This window comes from Symphalangus syndactylus, chromosome 15, assembly GCF_028878055.3.
Source record: "Symphalangus syndactylus isolate Jambi chromosome 15, NHGRI_mSymSyn1-v2.1_pri, whole genome shotgun sequence".
Taxonomy (NCBI): domain Eukaryota; kingdom Metazoa; phylum Chordata; class Mammalia; order Primates; family Hylobatidae; genus Symphalangus; species Symphalangus syndactylus.
In genome coordinates this window covers 6,810,221-6,834,528 of record NC_072437.2, presented here as the reverse complement: position 1 = coordinate 6,834,528, position 24,308 = coordinate 6,810,221, and the positions used below count along the sequence as shown (strand labels likewise).

At 48.3% G+C, this 24,308-nt stretch overlaps 1 protein-coding gene across 14 annotated transcripts in view; it reads left to right on the top strand.

Moving 5' to 3' along the window:
* TMCO3 (transmembrane and coiled-coil domains 3) overlaps positions 1 to 23,965 on the top strand; it is a 58,596-nt gene extending 34,631 nt beyond the window's left edge. For 9 of the 14 annotated variants that reach the window (XM_063618555.1, XM_055245097.2, XM_055245107.2 and 6 more), the window contains 5 exons: positions 9,332 to 9,527; positions 14,616 to 14,766; positions 21,136 to 21,215; positions 22,103 to 22,252; positions 23,167 to 23,965. In XM_063618555.1, coding sequence (XP_063474625.1) covers positions 9,332 to 9,527; positions 14,616 to 14,766; positions 21,136 to 21,215; positions 22,103 to 22,252; positions 23,167 to 23,280 — 691 coding nt within the window. In that variant the 3' untranslated portion in view covers positions 23,281 to 23,965. Of the gene's footprint in view, positions 1 to 9,331; positions 9,528 to 14,615; positions 14,767 to 21,135; positions 21,216 to 22,075; positions 22,253 to 23,166 lie in introns of those variants that run through there. The other 5 variants (XM_055245103.2, XM_063618558.1, XM_055245100.2 and 2 more) reach the window with 2 other exon arrangements.
* Positions 23,966 to 24,308: the final 343 nt, after the last annotated feature.

The window sequence follows — 24,308 nt, the reverse complement described above, 5'->3', positions numbered from 1 at the left end:
ACAGAGTTTTTGTGTCGTATTCCTTTATGATTCTTCTGATGTCCACAGGGTCTGTAGTGATATCCCCTGTTTCATTGCTTATATTGATAACTTGCATTGTCTTTGTCTAGGGATTTGGCAATTGTATTAATCTTTACAAAGAATTCGTTCCTTGTTTTATTGATTTTCTTTATTTTGTTGTTGTTTTCAATATCATTAGTTTCTACCCTCACCTTCCTTCTCTCTTTAGGTTTATTTTACTTTTCTTTTTCTAGGTTCTTATGGTATTAACTTAGATTGTTGATTTTAAACTTCTCATCTTTTCTACTGTAAGCATTTACTGCTATAAATTTCCCTCTCAGCACTATTTTAGCCACATCTCATATTTTGATATGTTGTATTTTTATTATCATTTTGTTTAATGAGTTTTAAAAATTTCCTTTGATACTTCTTTGACTCATGGATTGTTTAGAAGTGTTGCTTAATTTCCAAACATCTGGAGTTTTTCCTGATGTCTTTCTGTTACTGATTTGTAGTTTGAGTCCACTGTGGCCTGAGAACATTTTGTATGATTTCAATTCTTTTACATTTGTTGAGGTTTGTTTTATGGCCAGTGATACTGTCTGTGGTAAATGCTCCAAAGTCACTTGGGAGGAAAAAAAAGTGCATTCTGTTATTGTTGAGTGGAGTTTTTTTATATATGTCAGTTAATTGCACTATTCCGTGTTCTTGCTGTGGTTATATTAGTTGTTGAGGGAGATGGTGTTAAAGTCCCCCCTTAGAATTGGATATTTGTCTGTTTCTCCCTTGAGTTCTATCAGCTTTTGCTGTATGTATTTTGGAGCTCTTTTGTTTGGTACATACACATTTAGGATCATTTTGTCTTCCTGGTGAATTGATCTTGTTACCATTATGTAATATTTCTTTTTTTGTTGTTTTTCAAGACATAGTCTTGCTCTGCTGCCCAGGCTGGAATGCAGTGGCATGATCTCGGCTCCTGCCTCCTGGGTTCTAGTGATTCTCGTGCCTCAGCCTCCTGAGTAGCTGGGATTACAGGCGTGTGCCACCACACCTGGCTAATTTTTGTATTTTTTAGTAGAGACCAGGTTTCGCCATGTTGGCCGGGCCAGTCTCGAACTCCTGGCCTCAAGTGATCTTCCCGCCTCGGCCTCCCAAAGTGCTGGGATTACAGGCGTGAGCCACTGTGCCTGGCCATATTTTGTTTCTAGTAATTTTCCTTGCCTTGTAATTCACTTTATCTGATATTAATATAATATTAATATTTCATGGTCAGTGTCTGCAATGGTGTATCCTTTTCACACTTTTCCTTTCAACTTACTTATGCCCTTGTATTTGAAATGCGTTTCTTGTAGAGAACATATTGTTGGATGATTTTTTTTAATCCACTCAGCCAGTCTCTGTATTTTAATTGGTGTGTTTAGACCATTTACATATCAGGTAAATATTGATATGTTGCAACTTAAGTCTGCATTTTATTTGTTTTTTTGTCTTGTTACTCTTTTTCTCTTACATCTCTCTGGGTTGCCCGCGTGTTTTCAGGGATTCCGTTTAGGCTCATTTATAATGTTTTCAGTGTGTTGCTCTGTGTGGCATGTTTTCAGGGATTCTGTTTAGACTCATTTATAATGTTTTGAGTGTGTTGCTCTGTGTGGTTTTCTTGGTTGCTCTGGGTATTACAGTGGACACATGTAACTTACTGCTGTTTGCTGGAATCCACGTTTTACCACTTCATGTGAAACGTAGAAGCCTTATTTCCACTTAGCTCCCTCCCCCTGCCGACATGTTAAATAGTCACTCACTGCATAATGACATTTTAGCCAGTGATGGGCCACCTGTACAGCAGTGGTCAGGTGGGATTCTATAGACCTGAACAATTCCTGTTGCCTAGTGACGTTGCAGCCATCGTAACATCGCAGGGCAGCGTAATGCCCCCGTGCTTGTGGTGATGCTGGCACGAACAAACCTGCTGCACTGCCAATCATATAAAAGTCTCACACACCCAATTAGGTATGGTACAGAATACTTGATAACAATAATAAATCACTGTTACTGGTTTATGTATTTACTATACTTTTTATCATTAGAGTGTACTCCTACTTATAAAGAAAAGAGTTAACTGTGAAAACAGCCTCAGGCAGGTTCTTCAGGAGCTGTTCTAGAACAAGCCATTATCATAGGAGACGAGAGCTCTGTGGCTGTTATTCCACCTTCCACCTGAAGACCTCGCAGTGGGACAAGATGTGGATGTGGAAGACAGCAACACTGATGGTGCTGACCCTGTGGCGGGTTTAGGCTAATGTGTGTTTGTGTCTTAGTTTTTAACAAAAAAGTTTAAAAAGTTAAAAAAAAATTAAAATAGAAAAAACTTATAGAATAAATAAAAAGAAAAAATATTTTTTGTACAGCTGTACAGTTTCTAAGTGTCATTACAAAAGAGTCAAAAAGTTTTTAAAAACCTTAAAGTGTATAAAGTTAAAAAGTTACAGTAAGTTAAGGTTAACACTGAAGAAAGAAAAACATTTTTAATAAACTCAGCATAGTTGGCCAGGTGTGGTGGCTCACACCTGTAATCCTAGCCTTTGGGAGGCCAAGGTGGGAGGATCGCTTGAGCTTAGGAGTTCAAGACCAGCCTGGGCAACATAGCAAGACCTTGTCTCTACCAAAAAAAAAAAAAATTAGCCAGGTGTGGTGGCACACACCCGTAGTCCCAGCTACTCTGGAGGCAAAGGCTGTAGGATTGCTTGAGCCTGGGAGATAAAGGCTGCAGTGAGCTGTGATCATACTGCCACTCACCAGCCTGGACAACACAGTGAGACACTGTCTCAGTTCAGTGTAGCCTGAGTGTACAGCGTCTGTCCAGCCTGGACAACACAGTGAGACACTGTCTCAGTTCAGTGTAGCCTGAGTGTACAGCGTCTGTCCAGCCTGGACAACACAGTGAGACAGTGTCTCAGTTCAGTGTAGCCTGAGTGTACAGCGTCTGTGGCGTCTGCAGTGGTGCTCAGTAGTGTCCGAAGCTCTCACATTCACTCACCCTCACTCCCTGACTCACTCAGAGCAACTTCCAGTCCTGCAAGCGCCCTGTACGGGTGTGCCATTTTTACCTTTGATGCTATACTTTTAGTGTGTATTTTCTGTGTTGAGATATGCACATACTTATCATTGTGTTACAGTTGGCTGCAGTATTCAGTACAGTCACGTGCTGTGCAGGTGTGTGGTCCAGGAGCAGGAGGCTGGACCAGGCAGCCTGGGTGGGTCTGGGTTCGTGTAAGTGCACTCTGGGATGTCTGCACATGATGAAAATTGCCTCATGATGCTTCTCAGAACGTGTCCCCATTGTGAAGTGACACATGACTGTGTAATTGTTGTCTTTTCCCTACTTTTATTGAATACCACAGCAGATGGTTTTGTAATTTTTACTGCAGACATCAAATAATGATTTTGAAAACTCAGGAGGAAAAGGATAATCTATTCTCCTCCCACCTGTTTTTACCCATTCTGGTGGTCTTCTTTTCCTTCTGATGTTCCAATCTATCTTCTGTAATCATTTCCTCTCTGTGTAGAGAACTTTCTTCAGTCATTCTTTCATAGTTAATCTGCTGGCCACAAATTCTCTATGTTTTTCTTCATCCGGGAATGGCCTTTGTCTCCACGTCACTCTGAGGGCATCTCGCGGGATGTGGATTTCCAGGTGGTAGCTCTCCTCATCCAGTGCCTGGGAAGCGCCTGTCCCTGCTCCCGGCTTCTGTGTTCCAGCTATGAAACCTGCTGCCGTTTAGACTTGTGCTTCTCTTGAAGGAATGAGGGGTTTCTCTCTGGCAGCTTTCAAGGTTTTTTCTCTGTCTTTAGTTTTCAGAAATTGTATTACCGTGCATCCCGGAGCAGACTTCTCTGGGTTTGTTCTGTTTGAATTCACTCGGCTTCTCGCGTCTGTGGGTTTATGTCTCTTGGCTAACAGGAAGTTTTCAGCCATTATTTCCTCACACCCTGTTGCAGTCCACTTGTTCTCTCCTTCTGCAATTGCAGCAACCTAGAAATCTGCTCTTTCGTTAGGGTCCTGCGGGCCTCTGAGGCCTTGACCGTCCCCGGTCTGTTTCTCTCTGTTCAGGCGGATGAATTCTGTCTGTCCTCGGGGTCACTGGTTCTGCCCTCTCTCGTCTCCACTCTGCCACTTAGCCCATCCCCAGAGATTTTTATTATGACTGTATTTTTTTAGTTGTATAATTTCCACTTGCTTCTTTTATGTAGCCTTTATTTCTTTGCTGAGATTTTCTGTTTTTTATCTGTTTACAGAGAGTGTTTGTGGCCTTTTGAAGCGTTGTAATCATGGCTGCTTTAGCGCCCTCATCAGATAACTCCAGTATCCATTCGTCTGGATGTGAAGTCTGGTGCTTGTCTTTTCTCCTTCCAGTTGTGATTTTCCCGATTCTTAATATGACGAGCGACTTTCTGTTGTATCCTGGGTGGTTCGTGTGTTTATTAGGAGGCTTTAAACCAGTGGCTTCCCTGGGAAGGGTGGTGTGAGGCCTGGCCAGGGGGTTCTGCTTCCTGCCAGGCCCCCAGCCCCGCCTCGCCCGAACGGCTGACAAGCGCTTCCTCATGGCAGACGGTGGAGTGGAGGAATTTTTTAGTATTTGCCTTTTGCCAGATCTTATGTTAAGTCTTCCCGGCTGTCGGTAGCTCAGCCAGGCAGGCAGGAAAATGGAAGGAATGAACGGCTGTTTACCTGGGTTTACCAGAGGTTCAGCCCAGGCTAGAGCCCCAGCTTGGCCATGCTCTGGCCGTGCAAGCCCTGGCAGCTTGCTGTGAATTGGGGAGAACGTGGGAACGGTGCCTACCTGGTGGACCGTGGGAAGACTGAAAGGAAACCAGGCAGGGCACTTAGTGCAGCCGCTGGTGGAAGCAGTGGTTAGAGTTCATTCGCTAAGAGGGTCCTTATGACTGCCATTTTCCTTTGATCCAGATGCCTTTAAATATCAGAAAAATAACGCTTTTAGTCCCAACCCCCAAATCGGAATCAGTTCTTATTCCTTCTGGCTACAATGTTCAACGTAAGTTGAACAGCATAATTTGGACAACAGAAGGAAGGGTTGTCATGCTAGCTGGAGATGACTTGACTTCTAGTTAAGAGGTCTGAGCGTTTTCCACGCACAACCAGTTATTCTCAACAGAGGGCGGACTCTCCATGCTAAACAGGCAGAGCCCTGGCAGAGACTGCGGGGCATTTGTAAAGCTCAAATACCACGTTGATCTCACTGCCACTTTCTTTCCAGTTACACGCAGGTCTAAAATTTTGGCATAAGACATTGTCTTAATCAGAACACTTTTAAAGCTTTTTTTTTTTCCTTTTTCCAATTCAAAAAATTAATGCAGTACAGGTATTGATCCCACCGAGATTGTTGTAATTCAGTCATGACACTTCATGTTTACAAAGAGTTAATGACTCGGAAAAATACTCTGTTATGCTGTTAAACTTAAGAAACAGAATTAGGCCGGGCACGGTGGCTCATGCCTGTAATCCCAGCACTTTGGGAGGCCGAGGGGGGCGGATCATGAAGTCGGGAGATTGAGATTCACCCTGGCTAACTCAGTGAAACCCCATCTCTACTAAAAATACGAAAAGTTAGCCAGGTGTGGTGGCACACGCCTGTATTCCCAGCTACTCGGGAGGCTGAGGCTGGAGAATCACTTGAACCCAGGAGGCAGAGGTTGCAGTGAACTGAGATCGCACCACTGCACTCCAGCTTGGGCGACAGAGCAAGACTCTATCTCAAAAAAAAAAAAAAAAGAAACAGAACCAGAATCAGAATTGTAGACCACGTTCCTCATGATGCTAACACAGAGCTCCCATCTGACCCAGCTGTTCACTCCTCGGTACTCACCCACAAGAAACAAAACACACCTCCACATACAGACTGATACACAGTGATGATGGGAGTACAACAGTGCGAATCCAGTGATACCACAGAGTTACACACTCAGAAATGGTTAACATGGTACATTTGATGGTATGAGAATTTCACCACAATGAAAAACTTGTACATGAATGTTCAAGCAGCATTATTCGTACAGTTAAAAAGTACTAAGAACTCAAATGTCAATTAGATAACAGGTAGGTATACAAAACATACTATATCCAAGCAAAGGAATATTATTCAGCCATAATACAGAATGAACATGATTCATCCTATAGCACAGATGAAACATGATGCTTCTGAAAGAACCGGACAAAAAGGCCACACGCTGTGTGATTCCATTCATACCAACGTCCAGACTAGGCCAGTCCAGACAGAATGAATTACTGGTTGCCAGGGCCTGGGGAGTTTGGGGGAGATGGGGAGGAAGTGCTAATGGGTACAGGGTTTCTTTTTGGGGTGATGAAAGTATTCTAACATGGATTGTGGTAATAGTTGTGTAATTTTGTGAATATGCTGGAAACCATTGAATTATATACTTTAAATGGGTAAGTTGTATGGTAAGTGAATTATATATGATAGCTGTTAAAAATATATACGATATTATTTTAATTAGACATAGAAGAACATGAATAGAGACTAGAAGTATATATATATATACATAACAAGGTGTTAATGATTTTCTACTAGTAGACTAGTAGATTTGTAGTAAGTTTTTTCTACTATATATACTTTTCTGTAATTTAGGAAAACCTCCCTTTCAATTTTAATAACCAGGGAAAATTTATATTTAAAATATCAAAAAAATAAAATTAGTTGCAACATAATAGATCTGCTTTCTTATTAGGCTTTATTCAGAATTAACCTTAATTATTCCTAGAGGAAAGAACTCTTTCCCTCAAAATATTTCACAGGTAAAGAACAGAACACAGAAGGCTGTAATAAAGAAAAACAGATGTTTATGCCCATATTAAAGACAGAGGCTTATGTTTCTTATCTTATAAAGGTCTCCTGTACCTTAATAAGAAAAATATGAATAACTCAGTTTGAAAACAGGTCAGCAGCAAAGCAGCTATTAGACTTGAGTAAAGTAGGAAGCACCCATCCTCACACCAAAGAAGGGTGATGGCACCGCCCGCCCATCAGACTGGGCACCGTTAGAAGCTGGGTGGTGCCCGGGTTGGGAAGTGGGGTGCCTTGGGCATCATTGTTGGGATGGGAATTGGAGCAACCTCCTGGCAGCCCACCAGACAGTGCCTATCATAGTGGGAGGCGCCTGGCTCCCTTAGTGAGTACCCGCTGCCACCATCAGTAGACTCACAGGCTCCCTGGTCACCGCAGCGCCCAAGAACCAGGATGACCGTGGAGTCAGTGTGAGAACCGGGACAGCCCTTGCATCTGGCTGAGCAAATTATGGTGCGTCCCGCCAGGGAGCCCTTCCTCACCTGTCAGCGGGTCAGACATGTGCTGATGGGAAGCTTGTCCAAATACGCTGAGACAGCCAGAACAGCTGTGGACATGGTGCACCCCATATGTGCAGATCAAGAGCAGCACACACATGGACCTGCAGGTGGCATGGCGGCGAGCCAGAATTCTGAGAAACTTGTGACGGTGATCATGTTTCAAAGAGGTCAGAGTTGAGCGCACTGTGGCTTCTGATTGGCAACTTTCTGAGCCCTCATCACCGTGCATTTGATGGACACTGTGGGAGTCTTCTGAGAATTAGACCTAAATCCAAACCCTGGGATGGTGGCTGTGGAGAGCTTGTGTAGCCGTTAGGGGCTTGGCGCTGGAGTCAGATACCTGGGTCGTCCCCAGCTCTCTGCGCTGGGTGTGTGGCCTGGAGCAGATCACCTGGTCTCTGTCCCTGTTCTCATCTGTGACGTAGCAGTGGGGATCGTACAGTTCTTACTGGGCTGCCGTAATAGGTGGCACGCAGTGCTCTGCACACAGTGCTCTAGGGGCTCAGGATGCAAGGGTGAGCTCAGCAGAGGACATTCCCCACGTGGGGAGCTGCTGTTGTGTTTTGGAGAGGGAAGGAATGAATGATGAACAAATGAGACCAGACGTCTGCAGCGGGGAACCGCCCTGCGAATGATTCAAACAGGGAGATGAGCTGGTGAGCAGTAGTGAACCCCCAGACTGGCACAGGCTCTACCTTTGGAGATGTGGCTGGAATTTGAGGAACGCAGCTAAGCCTGTTGGGAGAAGAGTCTAGGGTAGGGACCTCCCAGGCAAAGGGCTCTGTGGCCTGTGTGGGTGGGCTGGGGCAGTGGAAGGGCATGGCAGGGCAGAGAAGCCTGGGTTCCATCCCAGCGTCTGGGAGCTGATTGAGGGTCCTGATGAGCTGTCTGGGCCTCTGTGTGGAGAGCAGATGGATCAAGAGGAGGCCACTGGAGCTGTGGGGGAAGGGGTGGCAGCCCAGGCAGGGACCACGGTGCTGGGCCCAGGGCCAAACGTGGGCCTGGCAGTGTGGCAAAGCTGTCAGGAGTGCGGCAGGCTTGGCCTGCTTGGCTGTGAGTCTGTCTCCGTTCCTGCCAGGGCTGCAGAAAGGGGCCTTCCTCCAAGTCGCAGATGTGGGCCCTGCAGCGAGTTCTGAATGATGCTCCCTCACATTTGCTTCTGTGGCCGCTGTTGATCCCTTCATTCCATCCCTCTCTGCTTCAAGCCCAGCGCTGCTCTGATTCCCCCAAGGAATCGTGGCAGTTTGAGATTTGCTTTTCCAGCACTTGTGCTTTAAGCCAGACTGCAGAGGCTGATGCCCTTGGAAATCATAGGTTTCTTCCACCAAGGAAACTTTCACCAGAATTGTGGCCTGAGTGGTGGAAGGCTAAGGTCAAATATAGGTATATTTGTAAAGACCGCAGATAGTGGAAGTCTGTTGACTGAGATGGTGATCTATTCTGAGATCTGGGTAGTATATTCTAAACAGAACATAGCAAAGAATCACTTTCTCTGTGTCTGAATCACAGACACAGACTTCAGAGCTGGCTGCCTCGGGAGTGCCTTGCTGATGGTCGCTGGAGTTCGTCCATCAGGTGACTGCAGTGGGGCACGGAGAGCAACCGCTGCCTGACGGACACTTTGATGTGCGGCTGAGGCCTGGCGAGGAATTTTATCATCAGGCATCAGCTGAGATAGGAACGCCATCAGTCGAGAATTTTCACATCCTAGAATACGCATTCACCCCAAAGTATTGACTGCAAATCAATCCAGCTTCTACCTTTGGCTCAACACAACTTAATTTCTGAGATGAGTATGATTCATAGGTGTTTTTGTATTTGAAAATAAAGATGTGTATGATTCAGGTAATTTATTTTGTAGCATGTTAAAGAAAAAAGTGAAAGATTATTTTATTGAGTTTTAGAGAAGTGTGTTTTGGAAGTGAAATCACGTGTCTCTTTTTTCTTTCCTAGCATTGTCATGGAAGTTCTCCGAATCCTGGTTTTGATTGGTCAGATTCTTTTTTCGCTAGCGGCGGTTTTTCTTTTATGTCTTGTTATAAAGAAGTATCTCATTGGACCGTATTATCGGAAGCTTCACATGGAAAGCAAGGGGAACAAAGAAATCCTGATCTTGGGAATATCTGCCTTTATCTTCTTAATGTTAACGGTAATTCTCAAACTATGTGTTATTTATGTAATCTGATATATAATCTCTTTCACTGAACTCTTGTGATCCATTCTTTACCTTTTCATTTTAATAATGGTTAAAATATTTGAAACATTTACTAGTGTTTTTTATCTTATACACACTTTCTTATACTACCCATCAATATATAATACAGTGAGCTAAACCCGTTTAACTAGTGTGACTCATACTCCTAAGCACTTTGCAAAAATACTGTTTGTGAGTATTTCATTAAAAACAAATCTGTGGGTCGGGTGTAGTGGCTCACACCTGTAATCCTAGCATTTGGGGAAGCCGAGGCAGGAGAATCACTTGAGCTCAGAAGTTTGAGAATAGCCAGGACAACAGAGTGAGAACCCCTCTGCTACAAAAAACAGAAAAATTAGCCAGGGCGTGGTCGCGCTCACGTATAGACCAGCTGCTGGAGACACTGAGCTGGGAGGGCGGCTTGAGCCAAGGAGGTCAAGGCTGCAGGGACCTGCGGTCCCACCACTGCACTCCAGCCGGGGTGACAGAGCAAGACCCCATATTGGTGCGGCGGCTCACGCCCGTCGTCCCAGCACTTGGGGAGGCTGAGGCAGGCGGATCACAAGGTCAGGAGATCGAGACCATCCTGGCTAACATGATGAAACCCCGTCTCTACTAAAAGTACAAAAAAAATTAGCCGGGCGTGGTGGCAGGCGCCTGTAGTCCCAGCTACTCAGAAGGCTGAGGCAGGAGAATGGCGTGAACCTGGGAGGCGGAGCTTGCAGTGAGCCAAGATCGTGCCACTGCACTCCAGCCTGGGCGACAGAGCAAGACCCCAAATCAAAAAAAAAAAAAAAAACTGTGATCATAAAAAGCGCCATAAACACTAATATCAAACCATGCTACTCTGTCTTAAATTTTCAAATAGCTTTGCACCTGAAATACAAAATTAAGTTTGGAAAAACAGTTTTTAACTCTGTGTTGCTCACGTGCTAATTAACTGTATAACTTCTGCCATGTGAAAGGTTAAAAAAATAAAGTTCATTTTGGAAAGTGGGCTTCTCCTTACTGAGATGACAGTCTTTACGTGAAAGTGGCGGGAAATGCTCCTGGACCCCCATAGAGAGTCTCAGTTGTCCTGACAGCGCGCCTGGGCACCGTCACCGTTGTCCCAACAGTGCACCTGTGCACCCTTACCGTTCAGCCCGGCAGGTGCTCTTCCTGCTGTTTCTCCCAGAGAAACGAAGCCATGTTCACACAGTAGCCTGTACACAGGTGTTTATAGCAGCTTTATTCGTATTAGCCATAAACAGTCCAAAGGTACTTCAGTGGGTAAATAAATGTTCAACAAACCGAGCTTTGTCCATACCACGGAACGCCACCCAGCAGTAAAACCACTGGCACACACCTCCGAGAACTGCGCAGAGTGGGCAGGCAGCCCCCAAAGGCTGCGTACTGTGTGGTTCTTTTATGTCACATTTATGAGGTGAGAAGATTCTGAAGTTGAGGAAAGGCTCGTGGTTCCTAGGAGTTGAGGAGGGGCAGTCTGGGGAGGGGCTGGGGATGGCATTTGCTGTCTTTGCTGTGTCCGTATCGGCACCTGAGAGGGGGTCTGGGGAGGGGCTGGGGATGCCACTCGCTGTCTTCGCTGTGTCCGTATCGGCACCTGAGAGGGGGTCTGGGGAGGGGCTGGGGATGGCACTCGCTGTCTTCACTGTGTCCGTATCGGCACCTGAGTGGGGTCTTGTGCTGTAATTTGGCAAGATGTTACCATTGGGGAAACTAAAGGGTAATGAGGACTTTGTATTATTTCTTAAAACTGCAGGTTAATATATAATTATCTCAAAATAAAAAGTTTCCGGCCGGGCGCGGTGGCTCACGCCTGTAATCGCAGCACTTTGGGAGGCCAAGGTGGGTAGATCTTCTGAGGTCAGGAGTTCGAGACCAGCTTGGCCAACATGGTGAAACCCCGTCTCTACCAACAGTACAAAAATTACCTGGGCATGGTGGCGCCTGCCTGCAGTCCCAGATACTTGGGAGGCTGAGGCAAAAGAATCACTTGAACCAGGGAGGTGGAGGCAGAGGTGATAAAGCAAGACTCCGTCTCAAAAAAAAAAGAGTTTCCATTTTAAAAAAGTAAATTAACACAAATTATTTCTTATATATAATTTAATTGCCTGCTAGTGTTTTGTAAACTTGGGAGAAAATTATGATTTGCTTCTGGTTGTAGTGATTTTAACTATTTTAAGAGTGTGACTTATTTGAATTCTTACATTGCTTTATCCATTCCAGAGTATTTTTGTCTTTGAAAATAACTTCCAGCGAAATTGTCTTATCTGGACAACGTCCGTGTCGCCCTCCCAGTGGCTTCTTCCGTTACGGTGACTCTGCCTGGCTCTCAGGTTTTCCCGCTCTCTGGGCAGCCCTCACCTTGCACCTGCTGCCAGCCGCTTGGGGTGCTGGGCCTTCTGCACATCTGCACCCGATGCCACAATGTATTCTTTCCCCCATTCAGTCTTGGGATTCGTTTCCATTTAGAGCTGCTGCCCATTCTCATGTTTCTGGAAGGTGCTTCACTGCTGATGAGCCTAGTACAGCACCTGTGTAGGTAGGGTTGCAGGGATCACAGTAAACAGGAGCTCAGCCTTAGTCATGACGTGGGTTTCCCCAAAATCGCCATGCCAGCCTGTCTTGCTGCCATGCCACGAGCGCGCCATGCTCCACAGCCCCCTTGCACTTGCTCCAGGTGTGGAGCATCTCAGGGCTCTGATGGGGGCTCCAGCGTCCACTTCCCGATGGCCGGTCCCTTGAGCCCTTTCAGAAGCTCGGTGGCACCTGGGTGTTGTCCTGGCGGTGTTCCTATTAAAGCCTCCAGGTCATTCTTCTGTAGGGTGAGGGTTCTCTTCTCATTTGTAGGAATTATTTTTTATATGCCGGCAGATTTTTTTGTCCTTTTTTAAAATTTATTTACTGAGATGAAATTCACATAAAATTCGCCGTTTTAATCATCTGAAAGTCAGCATTCAACATGTTTTGCCACCATCACCACTATCCAATTATATCCACCTCCCCAAAGGAATCCCCATAGCTCTCAGTTCTCTCCCTACCTCCTCGAGGCCACGGAGCCACTTCCTGGCCCCGTGGGCCACTGCTTCCTGCCATGTCACGTGGCGGCTTCCGTGTCTGGCTTCCACTTAGCGTCACGCCCTCCAGGTCTGGCTGCGTCACCGTGCGCACCAGCACTTCACCCCTTTTTATGGCTGAAAAACATTCCATGCCAGCACGTCAGATATGTTTTTGCCAATGTCTCGCAGTTTGTGACTCGCCTGTTCACTCTCTTAACAGTGTCTTTTGATGAACAGAAGTTCTTAATTTCAGCGTCATCCACTTCTGAGTTGTTTTCTTCGTGGCTATCTTCTCTATTGTGTGTGAAAGATCCGCCTGCCCCTGGGTCGTGAAGATGCCCTTTACTCTTGTCAGTGAGCGTTCTGCTGTGCTTTTCTCGTTAGATCTTCAGTCCACCCAGAGGTGAGCTTCTGTTGTGTTGGAAGTGAGGGAGTGGATGAGGATTCATTCATTCACGTGCGTTTCTGAATGCCATGTGTTGAAAAGACCTCCTTCCCCGCTTCTATAGCATCACTCTGTCAAAAACCAAGTAGCTGTGTGTGCATGTGTGTGTGCTTTGTGCATGGCATGTGTACCTGTGTGTGTGCATGTGTGTGCTTTGTGGTGTGTGCATGTATGCTTTGTGGTGTACGTGTGTCTGTGCTTTGTGGCATGTGTACATGTGTGTGGTACGCTTTATGTGATGTGTGTACATGTGCATGCGTGTGTGTGCCTTGTGTGTGGCATGTTACATGTGCGTGTATGCGTTTGTGTGTGCATTCATGTGTGTGCTTTCGTGTGGCATGTGTACGTGCGTGTGTACTTTATGTGTGTGGTGTATGTGTGGCATGTGTGCATGCATATGTGTGTGCTTTGTGTGGCATGCATGTGGTATGTGTTCGTGTGTGTCTGCTTTGTGTGTGGTATGTGTACCTGTGGCACATGTGCATGTGTGTGTGTGCACATGCTCCTCTGACTCTGCCCGCCTGCCCTCGGCTGCACCGCAGCTTCATCTCCATGTTTGGGCCCAGCTTTGTTCTGTGCTAAGGTCGTCTTGGCTCTATTCATGCTCTTTCCAAATTCCACTCGAGTTTTTAGATTCAGCTGGTCAGTTTCACACACACACACACGTCTCTTGGCGTTCATGTGCGTCTGTAGGGCCAGGGGAGGGAGCATCCGCCGCTGCGCTGTGCTGAGCCTTTGGCACTGTCATCTCAGTCTTTTGTCTTTCGTGGGTCTCAGTGTCCTGCAGTGTCAGGTGCAGGCCTTCTTTTGGGTTGAACCCTCAGGATGTCATGTTTTTGTTGCCATTATCAATCTTAGTTCTTTACGAGTTTCTTTTCATCTGATGCTGCTATCGTCTACAGTTTTGTTTTCTCAAGATAAAAATCATCTTTCAGGTTGGCCGGTGTCAGCCGTGCCTCATCTGGAAGGCTGCCGTAAGCCTGCGTTTCACAGAGCTGCCCTGAGGCTCCTGTGTCGTGGCTGTCCAGCCGGCACTCTGATGTGGCCGTGAATCTGGGTTATCAGAGGAGCCTCTGCGGACATGCCGATGCTTCTCTCTGGCTTCGTGCCCTCCTGGGGCCGTTGCTTGTCGTCCTGTCGCTTTCTCTCTGCTTTGAGGCTAGTAATGGGAATGCGTTTCTAACACTACTACCAGGCTATTCTGATTCAAGGTAAAGAAAACGTATCACAAATATTTAAAACAATTGGAAAATATTCTCATTCAAAAATTTCAGCACAATCTATATGGATATTTGTTTCAAATATTTTTAAATAATTTTTTTCTCCCAGTAAGGTTAATCCAACTAATAGCAGCCTCCACATGTCACCTCTCAGACCCAGCAGAGGCCCCAGGACCAGACACACACACGCTCCGTTTGCGCAGCTTCTGTGTTTTGTCGTGGTGGTTCTGCTGGGTCTCGGGGCGGCCTTGGGATGGGAGTGACCCTGGTGCACTCTGGGGTCTCATGTAAAGCTCCATCCTGCCTCTCTCAGGTCACGGAGCTGCTGGACGTCTCCATGGAGCTGGGCTGTTTCCTGGCCGGAGCGCTCGTCTCCTCTCAGGGCCCCGTGGTCACCGAGGAGATCGCCACCTCCATCGAACCCATCCGCGACTTCCTGGCCATCGTTTTCTTCACCTCCATAGGTAATCTTCCTTCTTTACATTATCGTTGTGTTGGTTAAACACATGCAGAGTGGTTCTGTAATATGTTTATGTGCATATATATTTTATATAGCAAAAATGGTTATCTTAAAAATTAAGTGTATTCAGCATATTTCAATTTGGATTGCTAGTAGCCAGAAACTGTTGTCTGCTTTATAGAGGGCAGAGAAATCTTATTTTATTATACTGTTTCTTCTGTCCAGCTTTTCCTTTAGGCTCGGGGTATGTGTGTGGGTTTGTGATACGGGTAGTGAGTGTCACAGGGCTTTGGTGTACGGATGATTTTGTCACCCAGGTAATGAGCATAGGACCCTCGGTCGTGTTTTAATCCTCACCCTCCTCCTCCCAGCCTCCACCTCGCACAGGCCCCAGTGTCTCTTGCTCCCGTCTTTGTGTCCACGTGTATTTGGTGTTGAGCTCCCACTTGTGAGAACATGCGGTATCTGGTGCTCTGTTCTTGTGTTAATTCCCTGAGGAGAACGGCCTCCACCTGCATCCGTGTTGCTGCAAAGGACGTGATTTCATTCTGTTATGGTTGCGTAACATTCCCTGATGTATATGTGCCGCATTTTCTTTATCTGGTCCACAGTTGATGGGCAGTGGGATCCTTGGAATTCACAGTCTGTGCTGATTCCGTGTCTTTGCTGCTGTGAATGGCGTGGTGATGAATGTGTGAGTGCGCGTGTCTTTATGCAGAAGGACGTGTGTTCGCTGTGAATGGTGTGATGAATGTGTGAGCGCGTGTGTCTTTATGCAGAGTGTGAGCACATGTGTCTTTATGCAGAAGGACGTATCTTCCTTTGGGTGCAGACTCAGCAGTGGGATTGCCGGGTCCAGTGGTAATTCTGTTTTCAGTTATTTGAGAAATCTCCAGACTTTCTATCGCGGCTAAACTAATTTACTGTCCTACCAATGGTGTCTAAGCGCTGCCGTTTCGCCACAACCTCACCAGCGTCTGTTGCCTGTGGACTTTTTAGAATCGCCATTCTGACTGGTGTGAGATGGTGTCTCGTTGTGGTTTTGATTTGCGTTTCTCTAATGACCAGTGATGCTGGGCGTTGTTTCCATATACGTGTCGTGTTGGCCGTGTGAATGTCTTCTCAGACGGTCTGTTCCTGTCCTTCCCCATTTCCTAATGGGGCTGCTTTTTGCTTGCAGATTTGTTTAAGTTCCTGATAGATAATAGATATAAGACCTTTGTCAGATCCATAGTTTGCAAGTATTTTCTCGCATTCATAGGCTGTCTGCCCTGCTGAGAGCTTCTTTGCTGGGCGGAAGCTCCTTGGTTTAGTTGGTCTCACTTGTCTGTTGTTGTTGCGATTGCGTTTGCAGTCTTCATGAAACCTTTGCCAAGGCCGATGTTCAGAGGTTTTCTTACAGGGATTTTACAGTGTTCGGCTTTACATTTAAGTTTTTATTACACCTTGACTTGATTTTTGTATGTGGTGTCAGGAGGGGATCCGGTTTCAGTTTTCTGCATGTGGCTGGCCAGTGATCCCAGCACAGTTTGCTGAGTGGGGAATCCTTTCCCTGGTGCTTGTTATCGTAGGCCTTGTGGAAGAGCTGATGGCTGTGGGTGTGCGGCCTGATTTCTGGGTCCTCTACCTGTCCCAATGGCCTGCGTGTTTCTGTGCCAGTGCCATGCTGTTCTGGTTGCTGTAGCCTGTGCTAGAGTTTGGAGTCAGGTGGACTCCGGTGCCTCCGGCTTTGTTTCTTTTCTTGGAGTTGCTTTGGCTGCTCGGGCTATTCTGCAGGAGGAAGATTGTGCCACGCACACGATTGCTGATCACTGCCATGCTTTATTACCGCCGAGATGTGTGGGTGATACGCACACGATTGCTGATCACTGCCATGCTTTATTGCCTCTGAGATGTGTGGATGCCACCGAGATGTGTGGGTGCCACGCACACGATTGCTGATCACTGCCATGCTTTATTACCGCCGAGATGTGTGCTGTCAGTGGGCTTTGAAAGCGGCCAGATCACCTTCAGGGGAGAACGCGTGTTATTCTCATCACCTCCTCATCACGGGCATCGGTGCCCACACAGGGCAAGTCGTGGGAGCTCAGGGTCAGCCACAGAAACTAACACATCAGTGGCACATTTGGAGGAAACACTAATTTTGACACGAAAAGTTTAAATTGAGCGTAGTGAGATGGGCCATTCTGGAAATCTCCCTTTGTCGGGGTCTGTGGAGCAGCCTGGAATAGTGATTTGAAAGGGTGGAATCACAAGGGGTGTGGTGTCGGGACACATCCCTGGCAGCTGTCCACTCAGCACGGGGTCTGAGATGCCCTGTCCTTTACAGGGGCCACAGACTCAGCACAACCTCAACAAAACGGAAAATTCAAAAGCTGATTCTGAATTTTATGTCGAACTTCAAAGGCCATAAATAGCCGAGGCAGTCCTGAAAGCAGCACAGAGTTGGGAGGCTTGCGCCCCTTGTCTCAGGTGAAATAGGACCATTCAGCAGGGGCTCCGTGACCTCCTGACCCCAGTGCAGCCTCACGAGTCAGTGTGTCCCAGGAGAGCCTCTCGGCTGCCATTTGATCCCCTTGCTCTGCGCCCCCTGCCCTCCGTGTGTGACCCCCACCTCCTCCCCCTGCCCCCCGCCTTCCCTCTGTTCATGACCCCCACTTCCTCCCCCTGTGCCCTCAACCTCGCTCCTGGTGATGCCTCCTCAGCAAGCTAAATAAACTGATTTCCTGATCTTCCTTTCACTTCTTTTAGACGAGGACTAATAAAATGGATCAGGCCCAACCTGATTTTTCCCACGTTGCTCCAGCCCCAGGCTGCCCTGGCCGTGGCGTGTGACCCGGTGTCTTGTTGCACGTGTGTGCCTGAGAGCTGCTCTTGTTAAAAATCTAAAATTTCATGAATATGTTATTTACACAGACATGCTTGCCTTAATTATCTTCAAACTAGAGTTCTTTTATGTTGAGAACCCTTTCTATTCACATCATTCTGCATGTTTTTGCTCTAGTTTTTTGTACTAAGTATATCAGGGAATTCAAGTTAATTTTTCTGCCATCCGAGAACTTGTTTATAGCTCACTTTTTTCACTAACTCAGCCAGGACCTTATTTTTGTTCTGGAGTCCAGGCGGCACATAGATGGCATCTGCCTGCTTCAGACGGCACCTTTGCCTCTGTGCGTGGGACCCGATGTCCACTTCAGGGTGGCAGAAACCTGGGTGGAGCTCCCAGCTCCAGCAGATGTGTCTGGGCTGCCTGCCTGGTGCAGCTGCAGAGACTCCACTGCAGGTCAGCCACAGCCACAGCCACCTGCAGACCGGCAGGCGTCACTCTCAGGTTCCAGCCCCGAGGCTCATGCCCGCTGGGTGAGGCCCAGGCTGTGCTTCTGAGTCGAGGCTGCATCTGAAGGGTGTGAAAGGGGCAGGGCAATCTTTAGGCCCCGAGCGAGGAAGGGCTGCTGTGCCCAAGGATGGCCCAGAAGGCACCATGGAGCAAGGTCAGGGTCTCGTGGATGGCACATGGCAGTGTGGCTCCGGCCCAGGTTTTGGAGCAGGTGCTCTTCCCACTAGACGAGGGGTTAACCAACTGCGGCCCAAGGCCTGCTCACCACCTGCCTTTATAAATGCAGCTCTATGGAAACAGCCACGCTTGCTCATTTACTCTTTATCAGCAGCCGCTATTGGGCTACTTATTAGCTTGGGCCATCAACAAAATCCTCCAGACTGGGCACTCAAACAGTAGATGATTATCTCTCACAGTTGTGGGGGCTGGAAGTCCCAAGATCCAGGTGTCTGGCGAGGGCCGTGCCTGCTCCACAGATGGTGCCTCCTGGCTGTGTCATCCGTGGCTCAGCTGCCACGGCCTGCGTGGAGAGATTAGGTTCTCACGCTTATGGCCTCATTTTGCCTTAAGTAGCTCCCACAGACCGTATCTCCAGATACAGCCACACTGGGGCTGGAGCCTGACGTAGGAGTTTACAGGACACAGCTCAGTCCACAGCAGGTGGTTGTGGCTCAGTGGCCCATAAAGCACAAAGTGTTTTCCATCTTGGCCTTTGTGGAAGATGCCTGCCCAGCTCCCTAATTCCTAGTCACTTCCAGCTTTATCGACAATGTCAGTCATTGGGTGTGTCTTGTGAAATTTTCAGCAAGGATTTCATCCTCTTCTCCTCATGTTCCCCGCATTCAGAAGCAGGCACCGCTGGCTCTGGGACAGCGCCGGGAGCTGCCTTGCCATTGGGCGTCCCTCCCTGATGGACGCAGGTGTGCACCCCCGCCAGCCTCGCTCACCTTCACGCCATGGCCTGGTGTCTGTGCGGGCAGCGTCCTTAGCACAGCCGTGGGCTGGGCACACACCTCACATGGCATATTTCATTTACTCAGCCTCCAAATCCACATTCACAGATGAGGAAACTGAGGCACACAGAGATTGAAACATCGACCTGGGTCCACAGTTAGTGAGTGTGGTGCTCCTGGGTGCTGTAGGGCCGGTGGGCTCCGGGAACCCAAGACTTGAGCCCAGAGCCCACAGTTTCTCAATGCTACACCAGGTATAGATTTGATGTTTGTTTTGAGAATAAATGACCCGACATAGAAAAGTCAGCATAGCTCATTAAAGAAAGTGAAGGGAGGTTTCCCGTCTCTCACTTTCATTGCTGTTTTGGGGACTGACTGGAATGCATTCAGCTCCATAATTATTGGCTCACTCCCCCCAACCCCTCTCCGCCCCCCGGGCCAGGAGCTCTGAGCTCAGGCAGGGGTGGAGTGAGCCGTGTCCCCAGGGCAGCCCTGCCTTGAAGGAGCTTGTAGCCCAGGGTGGGGTGGGGAGCAGATGCAGGGACACAGCTGCCCAGCTCAGCTGAGAGCACAGGAGCCTCCGGGGCATCAGCGACTGGCCGGGGTGAGGGGTGCACCAGGTGCAGAGGTGGAGGCTCAGGGCATGCTGGGGAGGAAGAGAGGCTCGTGGAAAAGTCCAGAGGTAGGAGGTGGGAAGGAAGCCTGGAATCTCTGGAACAGGACATTCCTGAGCAGGAAGGAAGCCAGTGGGGCTGGAGATGAAGGGGAGACTTTCCACCGGGCAGCAGCGGGGAGAAAACGCAGCCCGGTACGCCCAAGGTGGGGAGCCCTGGGTACCTGTGTGGCTGCGAAGTGGGGCCCCCTTTGGGGAGGGGTGGGAGCGTCCCCTGTGCCATACACTGTTGTGAGCTTGTCTCAGTTGTGCCGGCGTGGACGTAGGGCCGTGACGGTAGTGACTTCCTAGACACCAATGTGGCCAAAGGCAGCCTGGACCGGGCGTTGCAGCAGGGCAGAGGCACAGACATCCTGGGGGGAAGCAGGACTGGGGCCGGGGCTCGGCTGACAGCTGGGGAGAGAGGGAGGTGGACCCCAGGCCACCGTGGGGCTGGGGCTGATGAGGGGGACACAGTGGGGCCAGGCTGGTGGCCAGGGTAAGAGGGGCCATGGGAAGCACTGAGAGTGGGCATGGAGGGGGCAGCTCTGAGACCCAGACCCAGGAGGAGGGGCCATGGCTAGAAGACTGGGCGGCCGGAGAAGGCAGCCTTCAAGCGCAAGAGAACCCCAGGTGGCAGCAAGAGAAAAAAGGCCAGTGTTCACATTTGTGTTTTTGTGAACGGCAGAAAGGTCATGGGCCTGTTCCGTGCACCTAACCCTGGGGTCTGGGTCCTTCTGATCGAGAGGAGGCCTCTGGGCTGCCGGGCTTCCTCCAAGGGCCAACATGCATCGCTGGGCGGCCCCAGGGTGTGGCTGGAGAGCTGAGCCCAAGTTCAGGCCCAGCCCCAGCCCCAGCACCACCGGCCCCTCTGCGTCACTCGGCAGGACAGCAGGACTGAGCAGCCCAGTGGGCAGCCACACATGGTTTCCGAGAGCCCTGAGAACAGAGAGAAGAAATATGTAGATACGACGTTTCCGGTTGTTTTTCAAAATGTGTGAGCCAAATAAAAGGAAAGGAACATTGACCACAGGCGTCCTGTGAGCCTGGCACTCCTGGGCACTCCTGGGCACTGTGGGGCTGTGGCCTCTGGGATCATCTGCACCTTAGCTGGAATATTTCCTGAAGGAGCACCAGGCCGAGTGCCGCCTCTGTGTGTTTTGCTGTGTTCTCTGCAGTTGAGGCCCGTTGCAGGGAGTGGAGCTGGGATCCCACCATATCAGACAGGTCACCCTGGGGCAGGGTTTTCCCCGGTTCGCTCAGGAAAGGGACGGCTTTTTAGCATTTGCTGTTGCTTTCACATGTGCACTTGGGAGGATTTAGGATTCTAATTCCTGTATTGAAGCAAGTGACACACTGAAGTTGTGAGAAATGGTGTGCACTGGGAGAGGCTGTCCTGTGGTCGTAACATGTCTGTCCTGTTCCCAACAGGGCTCCACGTGTTCCCCACGTTTGTGGCGTACGAGCTCACGGTGCTGGTGTTCCTCACCTTGTCGGTGGTGGTGATGAAGGTATGGACTGGAAGGGTCCACGCCCCTCACAGTTTGCAGGCTCAGCACAGCCCTCCCTGTGGCCCTGGTTTCCAGTGGGGCCCACATTGGGCCTGCAGAGCCGGCCCTGCCCCTCATCTCGGAGGAGGCCCACTGGGCCACTGGACCCCGGGGAGGCAGATGTAGATTAGGCTGGGTGGTCTGGGTTTGTCCATGTGATCAATTGTTTCAGAATTGAGGGTGTTTAAAGGGAGGAACAACGTTTTGGGACCCTCAGGATGGGCCTTGGCCGCAGTCCAGCCCATCCTCCTCTGACAGATGCAGACGTGCTTTTTAAAGACCGGAAAATGGTGTAGGCACTTTCCGTCTGTCCCCCGTGACTGCCAGTGATCGAGCTGCCTGTGTTCACATTTAATTGAAGGTGTGATGACCTAGTCAGCAACCAGTGGCTTTCTGGCTCATAGACAGTGACTGAGGTCGTTTCCATTTTAAGGAGCCAGAAGCTGTGATGATCGTTGGACCACTCCACCAGCTCTTAGCTGCTCAGCCCAGAGACACGCATCTCCCTGTATTAAAAAGAAATTTCCACCTTGAGTACCCCATGCTTAATGCTATTAATCTAGTTTGGTTGGGGCGGGGGCCGGGGGGTGTGGGCAAGGCTTATTATTTTCTGCTAATGAACCTAAAGGCTTAATTTTGCCTTTTTGTTCTGTGTGGATTATTTAAGAGGTTTTGTGTGTATTTGGTGCCTTCGGGTATTTGGAGTGCTTCTGTGCGTTTCCCTACTTGACATGTTATTCAGGGACCATCGCAGTGTCCCTGTGGCTCGTCTGGGTTCTCTGTTTCGTGTGTGTTTAACTCTGTGCGGGTCCGATCTTCAGCAGTGACGTGATGAACCGCTCTTGCAGTTTCTCCTGGCGGCGCTGGTCCTGTCTCTCATTCTGCCGAGGAGCAGCCAGTACATCAAGTGGATTGTCTCCGCCGGGCTTGCCCAGGTCAGCGAGTTTTCCTTTGTCCTGGGGAGCCGGGCACGAAGAGCGGGCGTCATCTCTCGGGAGGTGAGTGGCTTCCCCCGACGGAGCGCTTCTCGGGCAGCACGGGCTGCACTCTGGGTTTGAGTCGGGTGTGGCGAAGGCGGCTCGGCAGCACAGCGAGGCCTGGGGGCAGGGTCCTCCTCCAGGTGGGCATGCAGAGGCCTGGCTGCTCTCTGCTCATCCAGCACGTGGCGTTTTCAGAGGAAAGTTGCAGTTAGTACTGCTTGAACTGTTGCATTAACCTTTTACAACAATTCTAATTAAATGTCAGATATTTCTTCTGAAAGAAAACTAACTTTTTAAAGCTGAACTGCCAGTGTGCACATAAGTAGCACCCCAGAAACATGCAATACCAGTAATGCCAGGTGTGCCCTGAGAGCTGGGTGGAGGCTCCTGTGGACACTGAGATGGCCCTGGGCATTTGGACTCACGGGCTTGTCTCCTTGCATTTTGTAAGTGTGAGGAGGGTAGAAGTCCAGGTGTTGAGTGCAGTGGAAGTAATTGCTGAAAAGTAGAATTGCTTACAGGAAGCTCCACCTGGGGCCTGACCCAAGGCCGCATCCCCAGGGTCAGGGAAGCTGTGGGGCAGGCTGGCTTGTTACTGTTGTGGCCTGGGGTTGGCCTTCAGGAAAACACAGGCTAAAGCTGTTACCCTGTGGCCCATCAGGACTAACCATGCATCATTGATCTTGAAATCACAGTCCCTCCTACATCCCAATGTCCTCAACTTCTGGCTGTACTTCGATGTGCTTTAAAGAGATAGTAGTGAATTTATGATGTGCAGGTGTCCCTCCCAGCACTTGGCGTGACTGCGCTCAGCCTCAGGACTCTAGCTTTGCTGTGTGCCTCCCAGCTCAGTGAGACCAGCCCTGTGCTTTCCTGTTGCAGGTGCTAGTCCTGACAGTCTCTGTGACTCGCTCTGCACTTTGCTGTTGCAGGTGTATCTCCTTATACTGAGTGTGACCACACTCAGCCTCTTGCTCGCCCCGGTGCTGTGGAGAGCTGCAATCACGAGGTGTGTGCCCAGACCAGAGAGACGGTCCAGCCTCTGACGGCACGGAGGTGATGGACCGTGGAAGGGAGGCGTCTGTGGGGAGTGAGCGCTTAGATGGCCGGCAGCTGCTCCTTCTGGGAAGCTCGCACCTTGGCAACAGAACAGCTCTCTAGCAAAGCGTCAGTGCAGTCGTGTTATCCCGGCTTTTACAGAATATTCTTGTCCTATTTTAGAATTTTCCAGAGTAGTTTATTTGCAGTCCATTGATTATGTGCAGTAGACCCAGGACACTGCGTTTTACCAATTGCCTTGAATGTGGTGCCTGGACGTGCCTTTTTTTTTTCCCTGAAATTATTATTAATTTTCTATTGTGAGTTCATCAGTTCATAGTCTTTTTCGTAAAGAAGCAAAATTAAAAGGCTTTTAACAATGTACAACTTCAGAATTATAATCTGTTGGTCAAATATTTGTTATTAAACATTTCTGTAATATGAAGTTGTAATCCTGGCCATGAGCTTGGAAGCTTACTTTTGATTCTTAAAGCCTATGTTTTCTAAAGTGAGGCAAATATGGATGTCTATTTGCCTTTTATTGTAACTTTTAAATGAAATAATTTCATGTCAATTTCTATTAGATATATCACTTAAAATATTTGGTTTTAGATCACAAGAATATGTATTCTTTAATAAAGATAATTTATGATCAGGGTATAATTGAAATTTATTAAAATCTGTTTTTATTAATTTTTTGTATTGAGTTTATCTTTACACAAAATTTCAGCCAATTTTTTTTTACTAAGATGATTTCTATATTAGCATGCTATTCTCCAAGACAGCAAATTAATGCAGTGTTAATTGATAAGTTCTAACTTTTGATATTTAAACGTCTATTTGGTGATTATGTGCCCCATTTTAGAAAACTGCACAGGTGAGGATCTGAGCCTCACAAGGACTTCCCTAAGGGACATTGTGCTCATCTGTTTTGTGCTGCTATAATAGAATGCCTGAAACTGGGTCATTTACAAAGAACACAAACTTATCTCTCGAAATTCTGGAGGCTGGGGACAACAAGATGGAGGTGCTGGCA